Source organism: Eucyclogobius newberryi, unplaced genomic scaffold, assembly GCF_026437365.1.
Source record: "Eucyclogobius newberryi isolate DKJ021-1_F unplaced genomic scaffold, fEucNew1.0.hap1 SCAF_10, whole genome shotgun sequence".
NCBI classification, from domain to species: Eukaryota; Metazoa; Chordata; class Actinopteri; order Gobiiformes; family Gobiidae; genus Eucyclogobius; species Eucyclogobius newberryi.
Window position 1 is genome coordinate 30,573,106 of NW_027315724.1, and position 27,015 is coordinate 30,600,120.

General features: G+C 39.9%; 2 protein-coding genes across 3 annotated transcripts; both read right to left on the reverse strand.

Moving 5' to 3' along the window:
- Nucleotides 1–1,473: 1,473 nt before the first annotated feature.
- Nucleotides 1,474–11,991, reverse strand: tagln (transgelin). Of its 2 annotated transcripts, XM_072454643.1 has the most exons (6): nt 11,806–11,932; nt 6,189–6,224; nt 4,801–4,989; nt 3,773–3,944; nt 2,072–2,174; nt 1,474–1,983 (listed from the first exon to the last, which is right to left on the reverse strand). In XM_072454643.1, exons 2-6 carry the CDS (start codon nt 6,198–6,200, stop codon nt 1,845–1,847), a joined length of 615 nt encoding a protein of 204 aa, XP_072310744.1. In that variant the 5' UTR covers nt 6,201–6,224; nt 11,806–11,932; the 3' UTR covers nt 1,474–1,844. The 2 variants fall into 2 exon arrangements, with proteins under 2 accessions (XP_072310744.1, XP_072310754.1); XM_072454653.1 differs by lacking the exon at nt 6,189–6,224 and having other exon boundaries at nt 11,806–11,991.
- Nucleotides 11,992–15,032: 3,041 nt separating this feature from the next.
- Nucleotides 15,033–26,798, reverse strand: LOC140367893 (zinc finger FYVE domain-containing protein 1). Its single transcript, XM_072454664.1, has 12 exons — nt 26,574–26,798; nt 24,853–25,134; nt 23,560–23,782; nt 22,624–22,841; nt 22,437–22,543; nt 21,044–21,152; nt 20,675–20,772; nt 20,473–20,590; nt 19,921–20,091; nt 19,254–19,446; nt 18,460–18,558; nt 15,033–17,105 (listed from the first exon to the last, which is right to left on the reverse strand). The coding sequence occupies exons 1-12, from the start codon at nt 26,688–26,690 to the stop codon at nt 16,873–16,875; spliced, it is 1,968 nt and encodes a 655-aa protein (XP_072310765.1). The 5' UTR covers nt 26,691–26,798; the 3' UTR covers nt 15,033–16,872.
- Between the last annotated feature and the right edge of the window lie 217 nt (nt 26,799–27,015).

Here is a 27,015-nt window from a genome sequence, read left to right on the forward strand (position 1 = left end):
CAATGTGATCTCAATCAAGATAAGCTGGCGGCGTAACCTTCTTCAGAAAAGTCACACAGTGCTCCTTTTAAAGTGATTGGAGACAAAAGAAAGCTGTCCAAATGTGTTAGGCAATGCTTGGGTTTTATGGATCAGAAATGATGTGTAAATGAAGAGTGCTGCAACTTAAAAGTGCAATATGCTGTGTACATTTTGAAATTGTCTTCCTTAAAATGTTGTAAATTTGAAGGTGAATCGTCACTAGTTTTTAAGGGCAACTTTTCGCTTGTCTTTTTGGGAGTTTTTTCTGCAGGTATTTGAAAACTACTGAACAAAAACTTGAAGTGGAGTTTTCCTAGTGTATTTATACAGTATAAAGTGTAATATATAGTACATCTACAGAGTATGTTTGAACATTTGTATCAAGTGTTTTTAAAGAGGTCTAATTTTGTATATTAAAGTGTTGGGAGCGAAGGTGGATGCTGTGTTTTGCTGTGCAAGTCACAGGTGAACGGGAATAAAAAACATGGATGGTTCAACAAGTGTTTTTATTGGATGATTCACTGACATCATTCATCTGGTTTCATGATGGGCAGAGATCCTGGCCAAAACCTTTAGATGCAGCAGGAAACACTCGCTTCCTGATTCCTGCCTTTCTGTGTGGAGTTTGCATGTTCTCCCAGTGTCTGTGTAGGTTCCTTCCACTAAAAACATGTACAATAGGCTCCTCCCCTTTGGGGCCAGGACTCCTGCAAAAGAGTAACTTAATCTCAGTGGGACATTCCTGGTTAAATAAAAGTCAATAATAGATAAATATGTATGTGACTATTTCCTCAGACTTACATCCTGTGTAAATCTTCAGATATTTATATATAAATGTATAGCTGAGACATATTATGCAAAATCAACTTTATAAACTTTAATCTTGTCACATCTTATATTGTTCTGCATTTGATGCTCGAGTGCTCAGATAAATCCTCTTTTCACCTACCCCCTATCCCCGCCCACATCCCTGTAGTTGTCATTATTTAAACAATGACACTGTTACTATTATTAAATCCTTTCAGATCAATAATGCAGTTTACAATGAATGAAATGTAAAAAGATCTACTTATGCTATAGTTCAATACTAAGAAAAAAAGCATATTATGTCTCTTTTAAAGCGAGAAAGAGGACTGTACTGCTGTTATTAAAATCTATAGTCAATATTTCTGAAGTGGAATGAAAAAAGTAGAAAGTACTGCATCTGTTGACTTTTTTTTTTTGTTAAAACAGTAGAATCAAAGTAGAACGACAGACCAGAGTCAAGTTGCATTTTCTCAAGTCATTATTTATTAAGAAAATTTACAAAAAACAGCGCTCTGGTATAATTTTTTTATATAGAGGTTTTTCATTTAAAAACAGAAATAAGTTGCATAATGACGACGTTATAGTTGGGAAACAGCTATTCATGTTTAGTATTCAGTAAAATAGTGCTAGCTCGTATTGGCTTAAGTTCAATTTGGCAGCTTTTTGTGCTTAAAGTTAAGACTGCAAATGCTCAGAAATGTGCGAATGACATTGCAGTGCAAGTTTTAGCATTTACGACTCAAAGAAATGTTGACTTTAAATAAATATATGACTTAATCCGTCACTAAACACTTTCTAAAACTGTGTGTTCATTGAATGTAACAATTTAAGCTAAATCACAAATTGTTGCTTTTAATAAGCATCAATTGTAGATGGAAAAAGGTGTAACTGACGTTGGCATTTCAACTTTGTAGGGTTCAGGGGCAATTTTCAAATTTAAAAGCAGAGATTAGGTTGGTAAAAATGCTCCGGACGGACGTTTAACTGGCAGAGGTTTGCGTCGGTGTGTCGTTGTCTTAGAGGATCTGTCTCGGCCGTCCGTAGCTCATGCCCTCCTGTGACGCTCCTTTATTTGAGCCCATCTGCAGCCCGATCACATTCTTCCCCGCCTTCAGCTGGTCGTCGCTGAAATCACGCCTGTTTTCCTGCGCTTTCCTGGAGAAAAATGAAAAAGGCAGTTGTAAAATAATCACTTGAATTCATGTCCCTCGACTGTTGTTTTTGTGTTTTTCTGCCCACTTACTTGAAGAACCAGTTGGGGTCTCCCTTGTATGTGCCCTCTTCTTTGGTAACGGCCAAACTGCCCAAAGCCGACAGGGTCCTCTGGACAGCAGCAAGGTCTTTTCCTAAACCCAAAACACAGGTCAGAAGTAGCCATCATAGCCTGTGTAAACCAGTACGCACACTGTAATTGTGCAAATTGTGTACTATCACTTAATCACTTCACTTTAATTGTGTCCCCAAATGAGGCAATTCGTTTTACAGCTAAATAGAGAAACAAGACATAAAAGTAACAGTTACAAGTACCTAATAAAACACAGTACATGCACCAGCAACAGGGCAGGTTTACATCAGTTTAAACAGCATTTACAATAGAAATAGCTGCAGGGATAAAGGAGTTCTTTTATCTGTTACTCCTCGCTGTGGGAAACATGAACCAGGAGCCAGAGGGAAGGAAACAGGACTCATTGTGAAGAGGACGAGCATTGTTGGACAAAGCCTTCCTTTTCACAAGCTCAGAGAGAAACGACTGCTGAGCTCTTAAGATCTTCTCACTCAAATCCGCAATTAGATTATATATTGAATAACAGATTAAACTGTAATAATAATAATGTATTAGTCTTACAGTGCTTTTCCAGAGACTCCACAAGCTCCTCTGACCTCCATCAATCATTCTTAAGCGTGTATGATCGAATAATGTCCTTTTAAATAATTTATGTTTTTCAAGTATCAGCGAAAATGTTGAAAATGTCAACATTTAACAGCTAAATTCCCTGGTCTGCATTCGTATTGGCCCGTTTCCCATTTAAAACCAGGACGCTCATGGAAAAAGTGAGCCCCGCACTCTCTTCAATTCTTTTTTAAAAGTCTCAATTTGCCTGTGTGAACATCAGGGCTGCGCAAATTGGGGGAAAATATCTGATCGCAATTGTTCTGACAAGTATTGAGATTAGATTTGCGATTTATCTTCCCCGGGAGATTTGACAAAAAGCTGAAACAGGCCTACGAACAACAGAATCACATGATAGAGTGTTTATTTTACCATTATTATTAGTATTATCTACGCTAGCTGTTTTTTATTTAATTTTTATTATTATTATTATTTTTCTTTATTTTTTTTTATTTCTATTATTATTATTTTTTTAATCTTTATTTATTTTTCCCCTCCATTCCTTCTTAGGAAATGAGAGGTTTTGTCAATAGGAGTTTTTGTTTATAAGAGTTTTTGTTTATAAAAGTTCTTCTATTATTTTTTAAACTTCCTGTAAGTTATCTGTCCTTTTCCTCTGTATCTACCTGTGTTGCAACAATGAAATTTCCCCATGTGTGGACAATAAAGGATGATCTTATCTTATCTATTTCAGAAAATGTTTGCATAGATCTAAAGGGTTTGCAGTTTTTACACAGAATAAGACTATGAATATGTGGTTGTTGCTGTTGTTGTTGTTGTTGTTTGTGGAGCTACACTTCAAAATGTGCAGCCTTTGTGCAGTGAACATATATGAACGTGTTAGTTGTTGTTGTGTTACTTTTAATGGCGTTTAGCAGCCGAAAGGTGCATTTACCGCCATCCACTACCGTAAAAAAAAACAAAAAACGTCTTCTTCTTTGGTGTTTTATGGCGGTGTGTATACAAGTGTTACATTACCGCCACCTACTGTAGTTGTACGTCTTATACTGTAGACTTTATTCTTTAGACCAAAAGGTGTTTGTTATGCCTCACCTTCCCAGAGGTCGACGGTCTGGAACATGTCCGTTTTGGTGACGCCGTACTTCTCTGCAGCGCTGAGGAACTGCGAGATCTGCTCCATCTGCTTGAAGGCCATGGTGGAGCTCTGGATCTTCTTCACCAGTTTGTCTCCAGCGGCCAGACTGTTGATGAGCTCCCCGAGCACCTGAGCAGGGCCAGGACATGGAACATAATTAGGAACGCCATGCATTTCAGGGGAGTACGTTTAGTCCAGTTCCTCCTTTCACGGCAGGTAGTTGTAGATTAGTCAAAGTAGTGAGAGTAGAGGTTTCTGTTAAACTTGATTTCCATACGAATTAAAATGTTTGATACTCAAAACCCAATGATGAACACAACACAACAGAATAGTAGTCTACTTTCTTTAATATTCCCATGTGTTCACCTTTGTAAAGCTATTCAAAAACTGTCTAATACTTTTGACAACCGCAGTAGCAGTTCTGATACTTTATCTTGATATGTTCTGTGTTGTGAAAACATTAAAATATTACTAATGAACAGAGGTGGGTTGTACTCAGTTACGTTTACCAGTATTTTGAAAGAAATTGTACTTTTCAGAATGATTTTCTAGCTTTTACTTCTACTTCTACTTGAGCAATATTTATATTGAAGTAACCTCCACTGTAAGTGACAAAAGCCTTATTTATTGACATTATTAGATGGTTTGAATAGTTCTGTTTCTTGCACTGCTCCTTCAGATATAATGAGAAAGTTTAATCAGATTTTACATGTAAACAGTTACCGGTACTATTGCTTGAGTGGTACTTTCCCCAAATACTTTTCCTTGCATCACTACGTTGTACTTCTACTAGAGCATATTATTTTGAAGTAACTACAATCTTACTTGAGAACTATTTTTGGCTACTCTACCCACCTGTACTGATACTTTTACTATAAACACATTTAGCCAGTCTTGGTCGTCTTGTGGAGACTTAAAGGAGCCCCAGAGTCACAGCTTTAACATAACACAATACATGACGTGTTTTACCACAGTCAGTACTCACACATCCGTCCTTGAGCCAGGTCTGGAAGCCCATCTTGCCCGGTTCGGGTTTGCCCACCTCGTCCCCACACTGACGGGAGATCCACTCCACCAGCACCTGCTCCAGCTCCTGGTCGTACTTGCTGTCGATCTTGTCCTGCACCTGCCTGCTCAAGCCGTACGAGGGCCCTTTGTTAGCCATGCCGACTCCCTGAGAGGTGAGACGCAGGTTCAGACGATGGCGACAGCAGGAGGAACACACAAAAGGAATACAACGCATAGAATACATGGAAGGATGTAAATAAAGGGGATGTAGCAGTGGTTCCCAACTCATTATTGAAGTGGTTTGAAAGTAGCCGGTTTTCTTCATTAAGGCTGAGGTGTGGCCCGCCGTCAATAATCACTGGCATTTGTATTAGAGCAGCTTATTTTAGACAACAAAGTGAAACTGGGGTGGACCACTCAAGCGCAGCCAATCAGAGCGCTGCTTTTAGCTCTTACGTCCGGCTTCATGACACTTAATTTATGTCTACTTTATCATTACATGCAGACGGAGCACAGTGGTCACATTTTGTCACAAAGTGCTGCCTTTACAAAATACTCTTTGAGGGAAAAATCCACTCAATTACAAAAAAAATAATTAAAATAACAATTCCCCATCTTTAATTTAATTTTTACACCATTTTACTAGTTGAAAATCATCTGCTTTTAAACTATTTTAACTAATAATTGGCACCATTAATTGGGAAACACTGCTGTATAGCTATAGAAGCTTAAAACGTACAATTTGAAAAGGCTTTTGTTCACACTTCACTCAAAAGAAGACTCAAATCTACTTTCACATGACGTGCAAACAAAGCCAAAGAGACACAGATAAAACAAATCAATACGACTTGACATTTTCACATTTATATTCGAGCACGGTTTGATAAGTCAATAAAAGTGACCAAGACCAAGCAAGCACAGTGTGTCTTCTACTGCCGTCTCCAACTAGAGCTCGTCCGCCAAGACTTCGCCTGAACGAAGATGCAAACAAGTAGATTGAGTCCAATGTTCTCAGCTGTATTTGCAGCAAAACATGCAGCGTCAAATCAAAAACTAGTTTCCTTTCATGCATTGTACCGAAAGCAAGTAAAAGCTGCATGACTCCTGCAGCCTGAAGCGGTGTGTCTCCTTTGCACCCCACACACAGAGTAACACTGAAGAGTACATATTGTGCGCTCAGCTACAGCCAAACACACATTTTTCCCATCCGCACGCTCTCATTCATCACTCGGAGTCTGTCAGCGCACAAGTCAATGCCAGCACTTTTCTTTCTGTGCCTATTTATTTTTATTTTTTTTATTTCTTTGCTTTTGTTTTGCAGTTGAGCTCCAGCCAAGAGCAACACTGCCGTCTGCGCCATACAACCTTTGCAGCCATGTCGAGGTCTTCAACTTCCTGTTCCTAAAGGAGGTCAAATGTCAAAGGTTAAACCCGTGCGTCCCGGAGGCAAGGCAGGTCGTCGTCTTGTGTTGCCTGTTGTGTTACTTTGGAGTGCGGTTTCCTACTGCACATTTCAGCATTAGGGTTTGCGTAAGCGGATCTTATCAAATGCATAACTGCACATTATTGTTCATAACTAGAGCTGCAACGATCATTTTGCAACGATTAGTCAACAGCGCAAATGTCGTAAATCTAACCACAATGTATTCACTTAAATTTGACCCAAAGAAATCAAACTTTATATAGTTTTAAGACATTTCTACTAAATAAACGCTACATGTAAGATTTCTTGATAAGTAAAATTCTCTTGCTGCATTCTCAGTTAATTCCACTAATTTCAAGGATATTTTTTGCCTGAATCCACAGTAATTTTGCAATGTAGCGATTACAATTAATATATATATTGTTAATTATAATAATTAACAGTATTTTTACTGAATTTGACCCAGATGAAGCTGAAGTGAGGATCCTGGTGGAACACAAATGCACTACATTTAATACATTTTAAGTAAATGACGGCTCAATTTGAGTCATTAAGCTTATTTTTTTTACCTCATGTCATATTTTGGAACCCAATTTTTGATTACAAACTACGTTGACGATTAATTGATGAATTGTTGAACTTGTTCCAGCCTATCCACAACAAATGTACTTTATACCAACCTTAAAGATGCACTATGAAACTTTCCTGCTCGTCTTAACAGAAATGGTATTGCTTTACCTGTTTTAACTTATCCATCCACGTTTGTGTCTTTCCACTTTATATATAAAAAGACAACTTTACGTGGAAATGAGCGTTCCAGTTCAAAAAGCCTCATCTCTGAAAACCCCGACGCCCAAACTTCAGCGAGACTTTTTGGAAGTTTAAGCTCGGTTTGTACACTTTTAGTCAGAACGTTTAATAAATGAGACCCCAGATCGATTAAAGAAGTTCTCGGTCATCTAAATGAAAGATGTTCCAGATAATACGGTCAATGGCGTCTCCTTTCTGCTGTTGTGCCTGGAAGTACTTGCGATCTTAATAAAATAGCTATTGATCGACTAAAACGTAATGACTAAAGAACTACAGCCATAAATCTGTGCAGAGTCGGCCGCTCACTGTAAGAATGTGTGTATTTAAAAGCATTTCCAAGCAATAAAAAACCCGGGAATGGAAGGAAATGCATGTTAGATGAAGCAGTAACGCCTCTGTGAAGTTAATAGTGCACCTTTAAGAATATCAGAGTAAAAAGAGTTTAGTTTGTAGTGTCTTTTACAAGCTTTCCACGTGCATTCATCTAACGCTCAAACCATCAGACGTTTCCATTTGACAGTTTAAGATACAATGCATTCGGGAGCAAAGTAGCATCGTTAGCCAAACCGCACAACTGTGATAATCCTGTATTCGTCTTGTCTGCAGAAAAAAATGATTTGCAGCTGCTTTGAGGAATAAAGACAAACGGATACTTCAAAAATCTGACATTAACGGCACTCCCAAAAGAACTTAAGAGCGTGAAAAGATTTAATCACTGGACAGAAGAGAGATTTCAAAGCCATTTTTCTTTTTTAACCTAGCACAAAAGGAGAAAAAAAAGGGGTGTCAATGAGTAACGCTGTCTAAACAAATAAAACCAAAACGAAATGTTATCTTTTCTTATTCCTCTCCAGAATGGGGCAAAAACAAACTAAAACGACACCGACGTTCACTTTTCCAACCATTTGAATCCACTATCGCCCAAAATATCGCGTTTGACTCTTTGCATTAACGCTCCGCCATCGCACGCAGAAACCACACGTCTGTTTAATATTGTTTACATCGCCCCGAGCGCTTTTCCAGAACGCCACGAGAGCCGCCAGCTCGCGCTCACTGCATTCCAGCGCAAATGAACTCCCCACAGTGGCTTTCTGTCTGCCCACTGCTCTCGCCGTCTCATGCGTCACAGGGATAATCATTATTACATGGTGTTTGTCTATGGAATGCCCAAGCTCTCTTTTCTCTTTTTTTGTTTCCATCCGCCCCATAATAAACCAGTCACTCAAAAACTGACCGCGGATTCACTGATCGAGCAGGGGTAAAGCGATGGCCCTGAACCCGTTGCTCTCGGCGGTCGCTCGTGGAGGATATTGCATCTCGTCACGGTCGGTATCGCGTTGTGTTTTTACAAGTTTTATAGCAACGACCACAACCCAAGCTACGGTGCAAAGTGTTTATTGGCGTACGAGAAACACGAACAACACGATACCCCCATCCAGGAGATACATTAGAATCATTAAAAGAGGGTGGGAGGGAGGGGGCACGAAGTCACAAACGCTGATGTGTGTGACTTGGATGCTTGAATAGTGTAGGAAGGGGCGTGAAAGGGGTGTGGTCCTGCCCCCGAACTTAAGATAACAAACTTATCTTCAGTGTGTGTGTGTGTTGTGTGTTGGTTGTGTGTGTGTATTTATGCATGTCTCTTGTTGTGTTTGGGACCAAGCCCAGATCGAATAAGTCAGGAGGATTACGTCAAACGGGCTTCAGAGCCGTCTGTCTGGAAACTTTATTCGCCTGCTACATGTAAACAGGACGGAAAATGGGAAACAGCTTAACCAATATTAAAAAAGAGCACATTAAAGTTACCGTTTTGGAGTATAACAGTGATTTGAAAAGGGCAATTCCAATAAAAACAATATATACCCACAGCTCTTTGCAGTGTGGTTTTGGCGCGTTCGCGTTAGACCAGATGCCCCACCTCCTGCCAAAACCCTCTTAATTTACTCAAGATGGGAACCGGCACGAGCAACTGGCAAGAATGATCCCAGCTCGTTGGCCTTTGCTGCGTTGTTTTATGCTTGACTGAGCGATTTCCAAACTACATTTTAACACAAAACCGTCGAAGGTGCTGTTAAATCTGTTAATTCTTTACACGTTTTGATCCTCACTCTACAGCAGCTCAGGTTGGGACAAATAAAGCACAGTTTCAAGTTTTCTAAAAGCCCAAGTATTAATGATCAGACTTATCTTAACTGGAATTGACAAGAGCGTGTTCCCACCAGGCTACGCAGTGTTTTCCTAATTGTTCCGACAATTGCCACCAGATTGTAAATAGTGCCAAGAAAAGCACCCGTCATTTATCAGTGGTAGGAAAGGTTTCGAAGGTGGTCATCTGGACACTGTTATAGGCCTCAACAACACCAAGATGTAAGAGGGAAATTGCCAGACTTGTAAACAAGGACAAATGGAAAATGCTGCTGCTCAAATCGTTCGCATCCGATGGAAAATGACTAAAAACGTCTCGATTTCTAAGACAGTGTCCAGACGACTATCTGGAACTCATTTTCTGCAATCGACCACTCTCAGAGGAACTAGAGATTTGACACATTCAACAGACTTTGGACCAAATAAGAGTGTGATTTTAATTTAAATGTTCCTTGATTTCGAGTCAAGTTTTTGTCCATTTGTACTATTATTTTGATTGACACTCTCAAGTCTTTTTGTGTGGTATTCTGTTCTGTGTGTATCTGCTTATAAAAATAAAAATAAAAGAGATTACACAGGTTCCTCTACATTATTTGGAGTATTAAAGCTATGCTGTGTAACTTTTCAGGTCATGGATCCATCACCTCGGTGGATGACGGGGATCTACAGAGCTTTTATTTACCGGGAAAGTTTCACAGTGTAACATAAACGTATCCATCCACAATTAATTCAATTACAGGTGTTTTTTTCCTTATCTTCTTTGAAAGACATGCATTCCCTGCACAGATCTGAGCTGTAACTTGGCCTGCTTGTCTCCAACACCGCCGCCAGAAGACTTACAGTACATAGTGAGGTAGAGCTGCATTGTACTTAAACTTCCTGTGCTTTGTGTGCGTCTAATCCGCCCATTATTTACTGTCCGTTTCCAGTAAAAAGCTTTAGCCACTTTGCACCTCTTTGTCCCACTGTATCGTACTAAATCCATACCATAATGCGCTGTTCGGCACACATAAACCCCCGTCCCCATCGTGACTTCATCCGTCTCCATTCGTCTCCACGTCTGTTGTTGTGCGAGTGTTGTGCTGTTGCCATGGCAAAGACTCTATCGCTGCCAGAACAGGAAGCTGCGCAGTCCCGGTTTGCGGTAGATTTGGCGGCCGAAAGGGCGGCACCCGCTGCTACTCTGCCTTAGACACACACTTTGCCGTGACATAATGAACTCTATGGAGACATCTCGCAGTTGCGACACTTGTTGAACACCAACGCCCAGCCCGACTCGCACAACATCAAGACAAACCTGTAATATTTTCATTCTAACATGAATTTGTCTAATCCAATATCCTCAACGTACAACACACAGAACGTTGTAAACCCACGTCAAGTCAAACTAAACTCAAACTTGTCATTTCAAAGTAAAACAGCTTCATTTTGATACTATTTAGTCGTTTTTTGGACCATGTTTTAAAATATTTCTGGTGAATTTTGCTCATCTCTGACTCTGTTTGTGCGGCGTTACATCAGAAAGGGATGCACACATTTCCCTGTTCGAATGTGAACGGGTTTATCTGGCACGTTTTTAAAAGCACCCGTCTGAAATCATGAGCCGTAGCATGTTTTCCATCAACTTTATGACTCTCACAGCGGGAGCCATCCTTTAGCCTGAAGCCGTTGCCAGGCTGTGTTGATCTGTGCAGCTCTCGTGTCTTTGAGTTCATGGACTTTTGACTATAGATAATGCAGATATGAAACCGCCAAAAGGAAGCCTGTTACGGTCCATGTCATTTCCTATAAGCGCCGGTGCTCACAAGAGTGTTGTATTTCAAACTTCTGGCAGGTTTTTGGCGTGTCAAGTCCCGCTGACCCGGAGCCAACAGTGGGGAGTGATTTGACTGTGCAAATGAAAAGCAGCACACAAAGTACGTGTTCTGACACAGTTACTGCTGCATGTAACTTCATTTGAATACTTAGGAGTCTGTTAGTATGAGACACATCAGAGCATTTCAATAAACGGGAAATAAACCATTATTCATGTGTAATAACCATATTCTATGCATTATCACTGTTCATAGAAGCTGAAAACTCTTTATACATTACAGTATAATGTAATTGACAGTTTTTATTGGTTTTCTTATAGATATACCTCTTAACATTCCAAATCATGCTTTATAATGTAGATCTAAATACTGTATATATAGGGCTATAGTTCGTAGTATATAAGTAATACTGCGTAGTAGTAGCAGCAGCAGCAGCAGCAGCAGCAGCAGCAATATCATATTCATAAACATTAACTTTAATCACCCAAATAAAGCTTACTGACTTTTGTACTGAATTTGGCACTAACTTAAGATTGATAAGAAGTCATGATTTCAAGCTGTTTTTTACCTTTGTACAAGTCAAATCCTGCCATTCAACCCTCACGTTTACACTCAAATGTTACTTCTTCTGTCTAAACAGGCCACGATAAGAGGAAAAACACATTCAAATAAAAACTGTGGTTAAACAAGAGCTTTATCATATTTCTGAAAGGCAGAAACGACCTCATTAAGTCACAAATTCATTACTTAAACATCAGTCCCGCGCGTTACAGATGAATTGTATACTCACTGTTTGTAGGAATGGGACTTGAGTGCAAGAGGCGCAGACTGATGCCGGACTGAGAGCTGCTCTTTGCCTGGCAGGAACCTCCCTCTTAAAAACACCGCCTTAAAAAGACCAGACCAGGGCACGATGACTTCACCGAGGATGCTAGGAGCGAGGGAAGGAGACAGGAGGTAGGATCAATGCACAAGGGCTGCTGGAAAATAGGAAACTACATCCTTACATGGGCATGGCCTTTCAGCATCTCTCCCTCTCTCTCCCCTCTGTCTGAGTGTTGAGCATCTCCTGCAGTAGCGCGCCTTATTTGGGTAGAGCGCTTTGAGGGAGCTGCCCGGCCGTGTTGGTGTGGCGAGAGGGAATTCTCCAAATAGTTTTCAGGGAGCTGCCACTTTGTCCGGCTGCGCAGAGGCGGACGACGCGGACAGAGGAATCATTATTCATTCACAAAAGTCCATGTATGTCCCGGAGGAGGGAGATGACGACGGCTTTTGCAGAAGGTGTCAGATAAGTCCAGACACTAATTCTCAAAACTATTTACAGTTTTGATGGTGGAGATGTGACGACGACCGAGAAGAACGTGCCACGGCGAAAACGGCTCCACATCTCGAACAAACGAGTAAAATGACACGAAAATGATACACAATGCAATATGTGACTTTTCTGGTGGAGTGTGCGCCACCTGCTTGTCCTCATGGTATTACGCTTATCTATCTCCATGGAAACAGCATCTGTGGAGAGGCGAGAGCGCTCATCATTTTTGAGCGATAAAAACACCGGTAATTTAGTGAATGAAAGGTGAAAAAATGAGTAATGCCGTATTGTGGAACATTCACGTGCTGTATATTACTGTGGAGAGAGGCAGGGGTCAGGGCGTACGTCAGAAAAGTGACCAAGTGCACCTTTAATACCGGCAAATTCACCACATCAAACCAGGACTAAACTCCAAACTAAATCTGGACTAGATCAGGACTAAACAAGGACTAGAACAGGAACAAACCAAGTCTACGTCAGGACCAAAATGGGCTCAATCTAGGATTAATAATGAAAAGTGTGAACCGTAGAGAAAGTGTGCACCGTTAAAGTCTAAACAAGTCAGGACTGACACCAGGACTAAACCAGGACTAAGGGCATGTTTACGTCGGCCTGTGGGACTAAATCTAGACTAAAAGTGTGTGTAATGTAAACTGGGACTAAACCAGGACTAAATCTAGATTAAACCAGTGCGTAATGTAAACTGGGACTAAACTAGGACTAAACTAGAACTAAACCAGGACTAAGGGCATGTTTACGTCGGCCTGTGGGACTAAATCTAGACTAAAAGTGTGTGTAATGTAAACTGGGACTAAACCAGGACTAAATCTAGATTAAACCAGTGCGTAATGTAAACTGGGACTAAACTAGGACTAAACTAGAACTAAACCAGGACTAAACCAGGACTAAGGGCATGTTTACGTCGGCCTGTGGGACTAAATCTAGACTAAAAGTGTGTGTAATGTAAACTGGGACTAAACCAGGACTAAATCTAGATTAAACCAGTGCGTAATGTAAACTGGGACTAAACTAGGACTAAACTAGAACTAAACCAGGACTAAACCAGGACTAAGGGCATGTTTACGTCGGCCTGTGGGACTAAATCTAGACTAAAAGTGTGTGTAATGTAAACTGAGACTAAACCAAGACTAAATCTAGATTAAACCAGTGCGTAATGTAAACTGGGACTAAACTAGGACTAAACTAGAACTAAACCAGGACTAAACCAGGACTAAGGGCATGTTTACGTCGGCCTGTGGGACTAAATCTAGACTAAAAGTGTGTGTAATGTAAACTGGGACTAAACCAGGACTAAATCTAGATTAAACCAGTGCGTAATGTAAACTGGGACTAAACTAGGACTAAACTAGAACTAAACCAGGACTAAACCAGGACTAAGGGCATGTTTACGTCGGCCTGTGGGACTAAATCTAGACTAAAAGCGTGCGTAATGTAAACTGAGACTAAACCAGGACTAAATCTAGATTAAAACAGTGTGTAATGTAAACTGGGACTAAACTAGGACTAAACTAGGACTAAACCAGGACTAAACCAGGACTAAACCAGGACTAAGGACATGTTCACATCGGCCTGTGGGACTAAATCTAGATTAAACCGGTGCGCAATGTAAACCAGGACTAAACCAGGACTAAAGCTATGAATTAAACCTAATCCGAAGTACAAAAATAACGCAGTATCACAAGGAGATTTCACATCTGTTCAATATCTTATGGCCAAAATAATGATGAGAGTAGAAGGTACAGGAGGAGTCCCCACAGGCAAGTACATAATGGAAACATTATTATTGGAAAAGAACATTGTGGAAAATAAAAAAAAAACCTCTGTGTACGTTGAGTGTTACTGTGTAGGAAAAGTCTTGCAGTACGTTCACACCTTACTGTAGTATAAACTATCCATTTGTGGCTGAAGTCGTCCAGACCTCTACAAAACAGGCCTGGTACTTATACTTAAAACATTATGTAATTTCTAAAAGCCAATAAAACACAATGTAAAAAGAAACGGCAACAATAAGGGAAACATGAAGTGTTCAGGCGTCTGTAAAAAGAAATAGGTTTAGACCAGTTTGATGCACCAAAATGTGTGAATAATTATTAAATGTCAGAGGTCTGAGTAGCCAAAAACGTGTAAGAGTACTGTTACTTCAAAATAATGACTGCAGTAGAAGCAAAGAAATCCAAGAAATCACTAGAGTAACATCTGATTTGTAGTTTAAGTTGCCGGTGATTAGAAAGACAACACAAATAACTTTTATACTGTCAACTTAGATCTTTTACTGAAGTAGGAGTGCTCTTTTCACTGTTTAATTATGTTAAACTCAAGTGTGACTAAAAGTATGTTGTCTGAAAACTACTCCAAAATACTACAATTTAATTTACCATACTCAACATAGAAGAATTAATTTGCTTAAAAAAGTAGAGGTTTGTTTACAATTTACCGTTTGTTTCAGAAGCCAAATCTATTTTAGTGAAATAGTAATATTATTCCACAAAATATACTGTGAAAAACGTGAAAAAATAACTGGACAAAAACGAGATGTGTCGACCAAACGCTCTCAAAGGCAGTCACATGAAGATTTTTAGATTTTTGTTGTGTATATTATTTCCATAGAACAGCAAACGTGAAATACTAACGCTGCGCTATCCAAAAAACGACAACGGTTTAAACATAAAGCACACAGGAACAAGTTATACATGGATTTATTGAACTGAACGCCACTCTGAAACAAGATTTCCCACTTTACAGATGCGGATTTCTCTGCAAATAATGTAAAAAAAAGTTGTTCAGAACTCCAGCTCGGCGATTAAAAGTGCAATTCTAAAACTCACTTCCACACGCTTAAATAGTCGCCTGTAAAATAAGTGAGACCGGTCGAGTAGCAGCTGAAACCCACCGTTACTTTAAGTGAAAGCGCAGGATAACGCCGCAGAGGGAATCGTCTGTATTTCGTTACATTGGAATGTGTAGAGCTAAACGTTTTTCCATTCGAGTTCAAACCAAGGCAACGATAAAGCACTCGGTGAATTAAAAACAATCTTTGTGGCCGGAGAAATTCAAAAACGATTAAAAAAAAGGCACAGTGTTTGCATTAGCTCAAGTCTTTCCGATGTAAAGTTTTCATCAATCGTATGGACGCAATGACACTTTTACAGAGGGCAACAACGCCACCTACGCCTGCGGGATTGGCTACTGCGGTGGGAAGTGCAAGGCCACAACGATGTCACGATTTGTGTCCCACTCGTCGATGTTGAAGTCTTAAAATTCAGGCCAGCTGCTCAAAACTCTGATAAAAGTTATTAGATGTCCGTTCTTTGAATAACTGTCAAACTTTTGCTACTTTGATCGAATTAAATCTGGACACAAAAGGAGAGTTAGAAGAAAAAGTTCAGATTTAGAGGTGGGAGATGCGTCGAAACGTGGATAATATTGCGTATTGTCGTTTATGCAAAAGTGTATCGTCTATATATATATATATATAACTTAAACTACTGCAATCCCCCGAAACGAGAGTATTATAAAGTGACATTTCTGTATTTTTATCAATCCATTTTACGGATTGCTCGCTTTTCGAATACATTTACAGACACATTTTAGCACATTCCTGATGCTTTGTTAAAATACCGTCCGATTATCGTCATTGAGGTAATGCTATAAACAACCAAAAGTGATCGATATGTACATTTTCGTCTCCATTGCCCACCCCAAGTTAAGATTATATGCCTATGAATAAACTACCGTGTGCACTTCCCCGTCTTCCCGATAAGACAACGACGTGTTTATGCATGGATAAGACTTGAACCCGGTTTGATTGTGTGTTATAGTCACTCCTTTCTCATCCACGTCTCATCCACCTCCGAAGCAGTAAAGGCCACTGCTGGGTTTGTGCAAAAGGAACAATGACGTCCACGCTTCGCCCGTTGCGTTCAAAAGTCGTTTGTAATTCTCAAATAACGAGTCGTTTCCAGTTTGTCCATCACGTACAGGTACAGGGGCTCATTTCCTAAAGTGGTTTTCTGTTAAAGGACACGTATTATGCATCATTTGTCTTGTTATTGACCTTTAAACAAGCGCTGGAGAACCTTTACTTTGGCATCTCGGGTTTTGGAACTTAAAATGACGTACACGAGCCGAAAGCTAGCTTGCCCGCGACGTGCCGGTACAAGCGCGCAGTTGTAATGAACGTGATTTGAGGCGGAAATGTTCAGAACGATGATTTATGGACTTGAAAAGAGTCTGGTAAACTTTCGGACGGTCTGGGAAAGTGTTTTTGTGAGGCTCAGAGAGAGAGGATTTACAAAAACAAGTGTGAATGAAATTAAAAACCACTCCAGGCATGTTGCTGATGTTTCTGATTTTGCATAATATGTGCCCTGTAATATTGTGTGAAATGATTTGCAGCTTTAGCCTGCTGTAGGTTTTCTTTCTTTCAATCGTTGCTACATTGTCAGTTCACTCTTATGTTGCCAGTCCAGGGGGGAAGACTGACGGCGCTCTTAAAAACACGACGTCCCGGTTCTGCCGCCCTCACAGAGACTCGGGGCGGGCGTGGCAGCTGTCGCACACTCTGACGGGGTGGTCCCAGCCTCGGGACGGGACGGGCTTGAAGTGGGTGGAGCAGGGCCCGCACACGCCCTGCCCGCACGCCCGGCAGTGGTGCTTGGACATGATCGGCGTGAACGCTTTGGCGCACTGGTGGCACTGAGTGATGTCAGCGTCCGGGACCCAGTAATCGGGGCGCGCGACCTCTTTGACAAAACCTGAAATGAGAGAACGTTAACGTCAAAACCTGAGGAGAGAAGGATAAGTAGAAGTAGAAGGATAAGTAGAAGTAGAAGGATAAGTAGAGGAGGAAGAAGAAGAAGAAGAAGTAGAGGAGGAAGAAGAAGAAGAAGAAGTAGAGGAGGAAGAAGTAGAAGTAGAAGTAGAGGAGGAAGAAGTAGAAGTAGAAGTAGAGGAGGAAGAAGTAGAAGTAGAAGTAGAGGAGGAAGAAGAAGAAGTAGAAGTAGAGGAGGAAGAAGAAGAAGTAGAAGTAGAGGAGGAAGAAGAAGAAGTAGAAGTAGAGGAGGAAGAAGAAGAAGTAGAAGAAGAAGTAGAAGAAGAAGAAGAAGAAGAAGAAGAAGAAGTAGAAGTAGAAGTAGAAGTAGAAGTAGAAGTAGAAGTAGAAGTAGAAGTAGAAGTAGAAGTAGAAGTAGAAGAAGAAGAAGAAGAAGAAGAAGAAGAAGAAGAAGAAGAAGAAGAAGAAGAAGAAGAAGAAGAAGTAGAAGTAGAAGTAGAAGTAGAAGTAGAAGTAGAAGAAGAAGAAGAAGAAGAAGAAGAAGAAGAAGAAGAAGAAGAAGAAGAAGAAGAAGAAGAAGAAGAAGAAGAAGAAGAAGAAGAAGAAGAAGAAGAAGAAGAAGAAGAAGAAGAAGAAGAAGAAGAAGAAGAAGAAGAAGAAGAAGAAGAAGAAGAAGAAGAAGAAGAAGAAGAAGAAGAAGAAGAAGAAGAAGAAGAAGAAGAAGAAGAAGAAGAAGAAGAAGAAGAAGAAGAAGAAGAAGAAGAAGAAGGATTTGAGTCTTTTTGGACATTACTTCTGCGCCTTTAACAGAATTTTGATTAATAAAACTTGATAAACATATTGATATTAATTCATATTTTTCCCCAAATCATGCAGCTCTATTTTATAAAATGGTCAAATGTGTTTCATAAATGTTCCTAGAAAAGCTTTTCCACAAAATTGGACTATTAAATCAATCTTCCCGGTTTGTATAGATTCTATGAGGATAAAAAGCAGGTCAAGACATCATATAAAGAAAATGTGTCTTTATGACGAATAGATGAATAGATTAAACTAAAATTGATTTCTGTACTGTACAAATATTCTCAAAGGACTCTGACCAAAACAAACAAAGACACTTTTGTAAAAGTGTCTTTGTTTGTTTGTGTAAAAGCTGTGAAGTTACCACAAGAGGGAGAGATCACTACGAATTTTCTTGGACAAACTGAGGATTGTTACTTGGTCTACAAACATATGTGAAGCAAATATAAGATGCCTGCAACAACATATGACAATTCTATATGTAGCAAAACAAGAGCATGAAGTAGTTGTTACGGTGAGTGGTAGATGTGACTCACAGAGGGGGTAATCCACGGCTGTAGAGACCATGTCGAGTGTGGACTGAGCCACTTCTGTGACTCTGCGAGCGATCAGCCCCCGAGGCTCCACTTTACACACTGGACACACAAATACAGACACATCACAACCTCGTTTTCTTATAGTTTAATGTTCTGGAGACTGAAGGCAAAATTAAGTAAACCATTAAATATTTTCAGTTCAGAATCAGATCTTAACACTGAAGTCTTTATAACTAAGAAACAAGTCACAATTTTGGATTTTCAATATTGAAGTGTCAGTAAGTTTACTTTTCTATTACTAAAAAATACCCTTTTCTAACATCACAATTGTATTTGAGCGTCACAATAAGTTTAAATTGTATATAATATAGATCTGTAAATAAAAGCTATCGTGGCGTCAAAATTTCTGTATATTATTTGTCCAGTAAAAACAAAGAATTTGGCTTCATCAGAAATGTGTCTGTGATAATCTCGTACTGAATAAACAAATGGAAAATACAATAGTAAAAGTCTTTAAACCAGGCTCTGATCTCACTCACATGTGTCTGAGCGGTTTTCATTTGACAAAATAACCTTACTTTTTCGTATTTTGTAACATTCTGAGGCTAGAATGTTACAAAATACGCTAGCAAATTACGCTAGCCGCTAGTCCCATTATGTCCATTGAAATCACATCATGTTCCACTTTTGCGTCTGGACTTTGGAGTGTCTATGTTTACAAATCTTCTAAAGTGTGAACATGATTTAGTTCCTAGTATTTCTTTACAGGAGATGCATAAAGAGTGAGGTCTGACCCTGGCTGCTGGTGTTGGCCGGTCCTCCCTGTCTGTAGCAGGACTGACAGACCCGCACCGGACCACTGCCCCAGCCTCGCTCTGGGACGGGCATCCTGTGGCTGGAGCAGGGGTGACAGAAGCCCTCGCCACACGAGCGACAGTGGTGCTTCCTCTCCATCTCCTCGAACACCTTCTGACAGCCGTGACACGCCTGAGGAAGAGGCATGACAACACAAAGTTTGGAGTTTAACCAGTGAAAAAAAGAAGAAGAATAGTTTAAAATCACGAAGATACCAGGGCGAGTAAAACAGAGGTCAGTAGTACATTTATTTTTTGAAGACATTGTACTTTTCGGAGTAGTTTTTGGACACCTTACTTTTTTACTCCTACTTGAAACATATTTTGTTTGAAGTAACAGTACTCTTACTTGACTAAAAGTTTGGATTACCCACCGTGAGTAAATCCAAGTTAGCTTAACAACTAGCATGCTAACAGTGCACTTCCTGCTCTATGATTAGATGCAGACAGCGCACTGCAGCCTCATTTCCCCCCGAATAAATGCTTTTACAATACATATGTACTAGGACAAAACATATTTTACTTTATAAACACAGAAATCAGGTACAGGCCCTTCAAATTTAAGTACAAACCAAAATACCTATGATATTATTATGCTAACGCTTACAGTGATGTCGTTGTTGGGTCTCCAGTAGGGCGGCGCCACTTGGTCCGTGAGCCAGGCAGCGACCGCTTTAGTGGGACCCGTGCTGTACTCGGACACGGACTGAATCACAAAGTTCATCCCGTCCAGGACTCTCTGCACTGCGTTCTGGTGGTTCGTCAGGAATGTGTCGTTCTGAGGAAGAAACGACAAAAGGGTCAAACGAATGACAGTAAAACATCAGTTGTGATTATACTGCTCTTCAATTCAATGCAAAAGAGCTGAACGGGAGCGTATGTGGGGTTTTTATCATCCAATCAGAACGTAGAATGAGCCTCGTGTGAATTTGGGTTGCCAGTTCTTACGACTACATCTAAATTACTAACACAAATGACAAATCTTTCATGTAATGTGGAAACCGGGTGAAAATACACTATCTCTTTATTCTACATTCATTATGAAGATGTTTCTTGACCTCATGTGCCACTTGTTGAGCTCTGATCTGACTAATCGTATCAGTAAACTGGGTGTGGAAGTGGCTGGTTCAGTGTAAACAGATGCAGACCCTCGACTCACCCCTTCCCACACGTGCTTGACCTCGGAGCGGACCACACCGCTCTCCGGGTCCTGGTTTCCCATCCAGTACTGTCTGCTTCTGTAGATCACTCCGCAACTCGCGCACTCCAGCACGTAACTGACAGCAGAGGGAAATGAGACGTCTTTAATTATATCAGCAAGAGAAATGTTGACAAAAAGAGACGCTAGTAAAATGACATACCCGGACCAGGCGTACTTGGCCAGTCCAAACCACGGGTTTTCGTTCGATGCTGAGGTTTTCGGCACAACTATTACCTCTCTGCCGGCTTCATAACATCTCTAAAACGAATCATAATACCATCATTTTGTAGAGCTGATGCAAGTTAATCGAATCATCGCAATGACAAAAAGACATTGGAAACATTAGTACAATTAGTGTCAAATATGTCTCTAAATATACTTTGTTAGCATAACTTCTCCTTAGATTCAACTCAAACAAACACAGACAAACCATATTGTTCCACTTTTATATTGTACAGGAGAATAAAATCACTTGTAGAACAGAATAAAATAACTTATAAAGACTAAATATCTGTACGCGATGCCTCACCTTACAGATGAGGACCTTGTTGTTGAACTGGTGTGCGTACTGACACAGTCCGTCTGCCACGTGAGGGACCCGGTCTCGCAAGTGGTTCATCCCGTTTTTACACCGAATACTAAAGGAGAGAAATAAAATTAATGTTAATACTAATACAAACAACAGTAGCCAAAGTCGATAAGTTCTTATATTTAACAGGTTTATGAGTGCGACTCTGGCCAGGGACTTTTAAATCAGTTTCAAAACATTTTATACAAACGCTTGTCAAACTATATTGTTTGTTTTAGTAAATGAAACACATCTATTATTACTGCATAAATTGTACATAACCTAGAGACATATAATAGGATAAAAAAAACAATTTTCTTATTAAAATGTGCATTACATAATTTTTCTGGTGAAAGGTTTGTCACCTGCTTGTTATGTAAACAGGAAAGTTTTACAGTATGGCATAAGGTGCACAATATTTTACTAAAGTATCAGTATTGTAATATTGGCTGATGTAATAATTGACATTGTAACAAACTAAATATATAGCAATAGTATGAAGGTTAGCCATCTAACAGAAATTTAATTGTTTTTTCCATATTAAGACATATTAATAGTTTAGTCTTGGTTTTGTCTCTGTTGTACTTTTTAAGTGATAGTTTGACTGTCAGTGTACAATTAAATTATCACAATAATGTCAATATTACAGTACTTAACAATAACAGCTGTATCACATATTGCCATATTGTCCAATATTGTGCAGCATTAGTATGGTATTAAACGTGTCTATCTCTATGGCAACAAGCAGGTGACGTTACCAAATTACAGGTGAACTCTGCGGAGAAGCGACACTGCTCAAACTGAAGGCTCATTTATGCTCTACGTTCCACATGAAGATACACACACAGATCTTGTCCGTCATTTGGTCTGTTGGTCTGCTCACAGCTTATGGATGCAAATCAACCGGACAGTACACGAGCTGACCACCGGGGACAGTAGTGGACACAGCGAAACAGCTCAACTTCCTCTCAAAAGTGACGAGAACAAATAAACAATTCTCTCACCTCGTTTTCTCTGCTCTTTTACAACAAATGTGATCTAAAAACTGCTGTGGACGCTGCCATGTTAGTGTTTCTTGTTGCACTTTTTCTTCTTTTTATGTTCAATTCTCTAACTGACTTTGAGCGTCATCTGGTGGTGCTTTACCAGTAAACAAACCGTTAGAAACGGTTTAAATTAGAAACGGTTTGAAGTACGTATAAATGACCAGGCTTGGAATGCACTGAGCGGTCTACGTAAGAAATTGGAGCATAAATGAGCCTTAAGAATGCATGTTTTGAGGGTATTTTTTCAGCATAAAAGTTGCATAGTGCACAAGTGTAGTTATGGGTGTAAATGCATAAATAAAACTTACTTGCAGCTGAGGCAAACAGCAGAGCAGGTGAAGTACTCATCCGGAAAGAATGAATACAAGGTCATTTTTTCATCAGAGAGTTCTCCGCAGAAGCGCTCGCTCAAGGCCTGCACATATTCAGAAAAACAACATCATAAAAACTGATTTACACAGTACTAATGTTTCCATCTTGGCATAAAGCACTTACCTGCAGAGCCTGAAACACAATCGTAGGCTGTCGAGGGGAGCGAGTGTGTGTGTTTCTCACTTGTTGAGTCACAGCCTCCAGTAGCCTGTTGTAGTCTGTAGGGGGCGCTATCGTCTGTGTGCCCACATACTGCACTGAACTAAAGGCCTCTGTGCCCAAACCCAGGTCATGGAAACGCTTCTGGAGCAGTGTGTCGGCTTGACCAGGCACTCTGGAGTCTAAAACAGAGAAGAGTCTACAATAAATTTCTCATACAAACTTCAGCGAGTTATGTCATGTTCAATTGAAGACGAAACATGGTATAAATGTAGTACTTAAATGGGAACAAATTATGACTTTTATTTTTTATTTGCCCAGCCCTAACTCTAATAGTTTTCCATTTGATTTAATAGGCACTGTATTGAGGCTAAACAGATATGAGTCATTGGACAAATTTGAAAATACTGGGCTTCTTTAGGAATTGTTAGGGCACACATTATGCATTATTTCTTTGAGGAATTCCTTCGTCCCATTTCGCACTGCTCTGTCGAATAAAGCCTATGGGCCAAAAATCCTTCTCAAAAATAAATAAATATTAGAACGTGCAGAAGATCTCAGAGCTTTGCCTTTGACAGCACATTATAAGCCAGTGTTTTCTGAGGCTCAGAGGGAGCGGATGTACTAAACCATATTAATCAAACAAGCATGAAAAAGATAAATACAACTCTACGTATGTTTTTGATGGGGGAACCTGATTATGACATGGTAAAATGCTCAAGTAAGTAAGTACATTTTGCATGTTTCCTTTAAAGACTATTGTAATTTGTGGAAATTATAAATGTATTACCAGTTACAACAAATGTAAAACCAAACTAGAGAATATTAACATGGTACATTTTATACGTTGCCTTAATGGAATGCAACACACTTCTAGAGAGACTATTCTTTCTTTCTTACCATGTCCGAGCAGCTGTGTGTGTGTGGTCTCCTGAAACACTATGGCAGCCGGTCCCAGGCAGGACAGGGGCACGTCCAGGCCACAGCGACTGGACAGGGCTCTCAGTTCTGGAGTGAAGTGTTTTAGGTAGGCCCCTGACGCACTGCTCAGGAACTGGAACATGTCGTTGTGGAGACGCTCGGCCCGAGTTCGGTAAACCACTATATCTGACACCGCCAGCACCTGGGAAGAGAAAGAAAACATTATGTACATTGAGGAACAAAGTAGAAAAAGCTTCAGTTGTAGTCATCTGGACTCAGTTTGAAAAAATAGACGTTTCGACTCTCATCCAAGAGTCATTGTCAATAAAAGAATTTAGATCGAGAACTCCGATATTAATACTGTTCTGTGGTAAGACCCACCCATTGGGCGGAGCCTTCCTGAAGTAGAAAGAGTTGTTTGTTTCAACAGAAACTCCCCCCTTGTATCTACCGAGCTAGCCTATTCAGAATCTTAATGGGCTATTAGAATCCTCTTTGTCTTTGTGAGACCCTGGCTCAACCACCCTGAGTACCTGATTAGCATCCGAATGTCCTTGTCCTGGTCCTCTACCTTTCCAGGGGTTCAGTAACCCATTATAAATAACAGGAAGATTAAACCTTAGCCCTCCATTTCTGTTTAAAGAAGGTCTTTCTTTTTTAACAAAAATAGCTTCCTTGACTCCTCTTTCAAACCATCTTTTCTCCCTGCTTAAAACCTTCACCTCACCGTCTTCAAACAAGTGATTAGAGGCTTCAAGATGGATACAACTGAAGCTTTTTCTACTATGGAACACGCCTGGACGAATGAGGGATTACACCGACATATTGAGGAACAAAGACATTTGTTCTATAATAATAATAATAATAATATAATTCAAACTGGACAAATGGCAGTATTGATTGACTGTAAAGGGTCTCACACTCGACTAACTCCCCACATTGTCAGAACATCATTTTGAAGACTTTTGACCCATTGGCTTTGGTGTGAAATGTGGCTGAAGATCAAGGAAAGACATTCAGCAAATTGTCAGACCCCTCAGTAGGGCCCAACCCATATAATATAAGGAAGTTGGAGGTGGCAATAGCCAATATAAATGCCAATATATTTATTAATGTAAAATATTTAAATGCAGCCGATTATAAAAAGTGTGTCAGGCTCTATTAATTTTAAATTTGGTTTATTCAGTGCCCATATCGGCCAACCGATATATATCAGTCGGGCTCTACCCTTTAGCCAATGAGCACCACTTTTATTTGAACACTCTCCTTTACCTTTAGCAGAAGTCTCATCCTTTGGTTCTGGTTGGCGGCGGCTCCCAGCAGCCCCTCCGTGTCCAGAGCCACTAGACTCAGAGCAGGGTCGAAGGCAGCCCACACGCCCACTGTGCAGGAGCTGGGAGACTTGGAGGTGAGAAACACACTTCTGCCTCCGAACAGGATGTGATTCAGCGTGTGGGACTTGCCATCTCCAGTGTTTCCAAAGATTGACAAAACTTTGACTCCTGCCACATCTCCACAGCCCAATCTGTCCAGAAACTCAGCCTCATCTCGGACCTTTAGACGAGAAAAGATCATAACAATAAGATGCTTCCCTCTGCTGGTGCACATGTCACTTTACTGTTTTTACCTATTTCATTGTTTGTATATTATTATAATATATAAACTTGTACATTGTTTGGATTTAACTTAACCTAATCACTTGTATTGATCCCCGGACATGGAACAGAGGAAATAGAGCAATCAAAAATAAAGTGAAGAAAACTTTAATAAAATAATAAATCATGAGGTTATATTTATCAACTAAACCGCCAGTGAAAATAACATAGCATGCATTATATTTTAACAAAGAAAATATAGTATCCTGTTATATAAAGACATAATAGATAATTTGCAACAAGGTCTACTCTACACCCAATCACGTCTATGCAAATTTGAGATTTAGTTACTTAAACTGCAGCTACTTGTCAAGTGACATGTTTTCTTTTTAATAGTAAGAAATTAACTTATTCTTCCAGTTTCTTTACAGATCTATTATAGTATTAAGTATTCCAGAGGTTGACAAACTACTAATACTAAGTATCTGTATGAGGGGATTTGTTTTAATGACTGGAAGAAAACATTAAAAAACAGTTGAAGTTTTTTTTATTACATTTACTAACCAAATTAAAGTTTAAAATATGGTTACTGAAGACCTCTGGATAGCAAATATTTACAAATATATTACATCATTAATGAAAAATCATCTCGCAAACAACAAAATCTCGCTCTGACAACAGCTGTTATGTTGTGTACCTTTTTTTGGCACCACAGTAAGCCAATTAACTGTATGTGAGTCGATTCCCAGCTGCCAGAAAGAACAGGTTGCATTCATTGAGCTAACCTTACATGAGTGAATAATACATGGGCATGTGCATTATTGTTTTGCACTTTGCCCCGTGACAAAACAATTGCATTAAGCAGTAACTCCCTCTGAGTCAGCTGAGTCATGAGGGACTTCCCCAATAAGAAGCCTGCTGTTATCTCACCAATAGATTCAGACATTGTTTAGGGCTATGTTGCTATTTGATCTTGTGATTTAACTGTTCATTATGGACCTAAAACATATGAACAAGACAGAATATAAATTGACACTTGACAAAGCAATTAAAATGCTACATCGATTTTCACACATTAACAGTTTAATGAAAGAGCTCAATAGAAACACAGAGAAGAGCGTAAACACACTAGCATAGTAGCATAGCAGCATAATAGAGCATCACGACAGATTAGATGTACTGCTAGAATTTCAAAGATAGATTGTATAGATTTTATAATATTAAAACTGTATCATATAAAATACATTTGCAGACATCTTGTTGTATATTGTCTTTGTTTAAAAAAAAAACGTTGGTGTTGCTGTCTTAGTTGCCGCCAACGTTTGTGAGCAAATGTAAATTGTTAGCATCATATGGTTAGCATCGTTTAGCTTAGCATTGGTAGCTAGCTCACTTTACCTGGAGGTTTTCTTGGTCGTCCACCAAAAGAAAGCTTCCGTCACCATCTAAGCTCTCCTCGAGCTTCAGTGGGACGACAGACAGACTCTCCATCTCTTTCATAAGAATATCGGACATCCTGATCGGGTGATTATGGCATATTTGTGAAGAAGGACGGGAAAACGAAAGTTTAACATGACTCCTGTCAATCACAACAACAGCGCGTGGAGCGGCGCTGTGGGCGGGGAAAGGGCACGTACAGGATGACGTCGCACGTTATTCCCCTCTGGTGACGCAACAGCGCCATGCCCTGGTGAGAAGAAGTAATACACGATGCTTTACAGTAGAGTTTGCAGTAATAAATACAAAATAACACTTTCGAGCAGTTGTTTATAAGATAAGAAAACATTTGTATTTGTACTACAGTTGGAAAAGTCCACTGTTACAAAGCAAAGTACAGAAC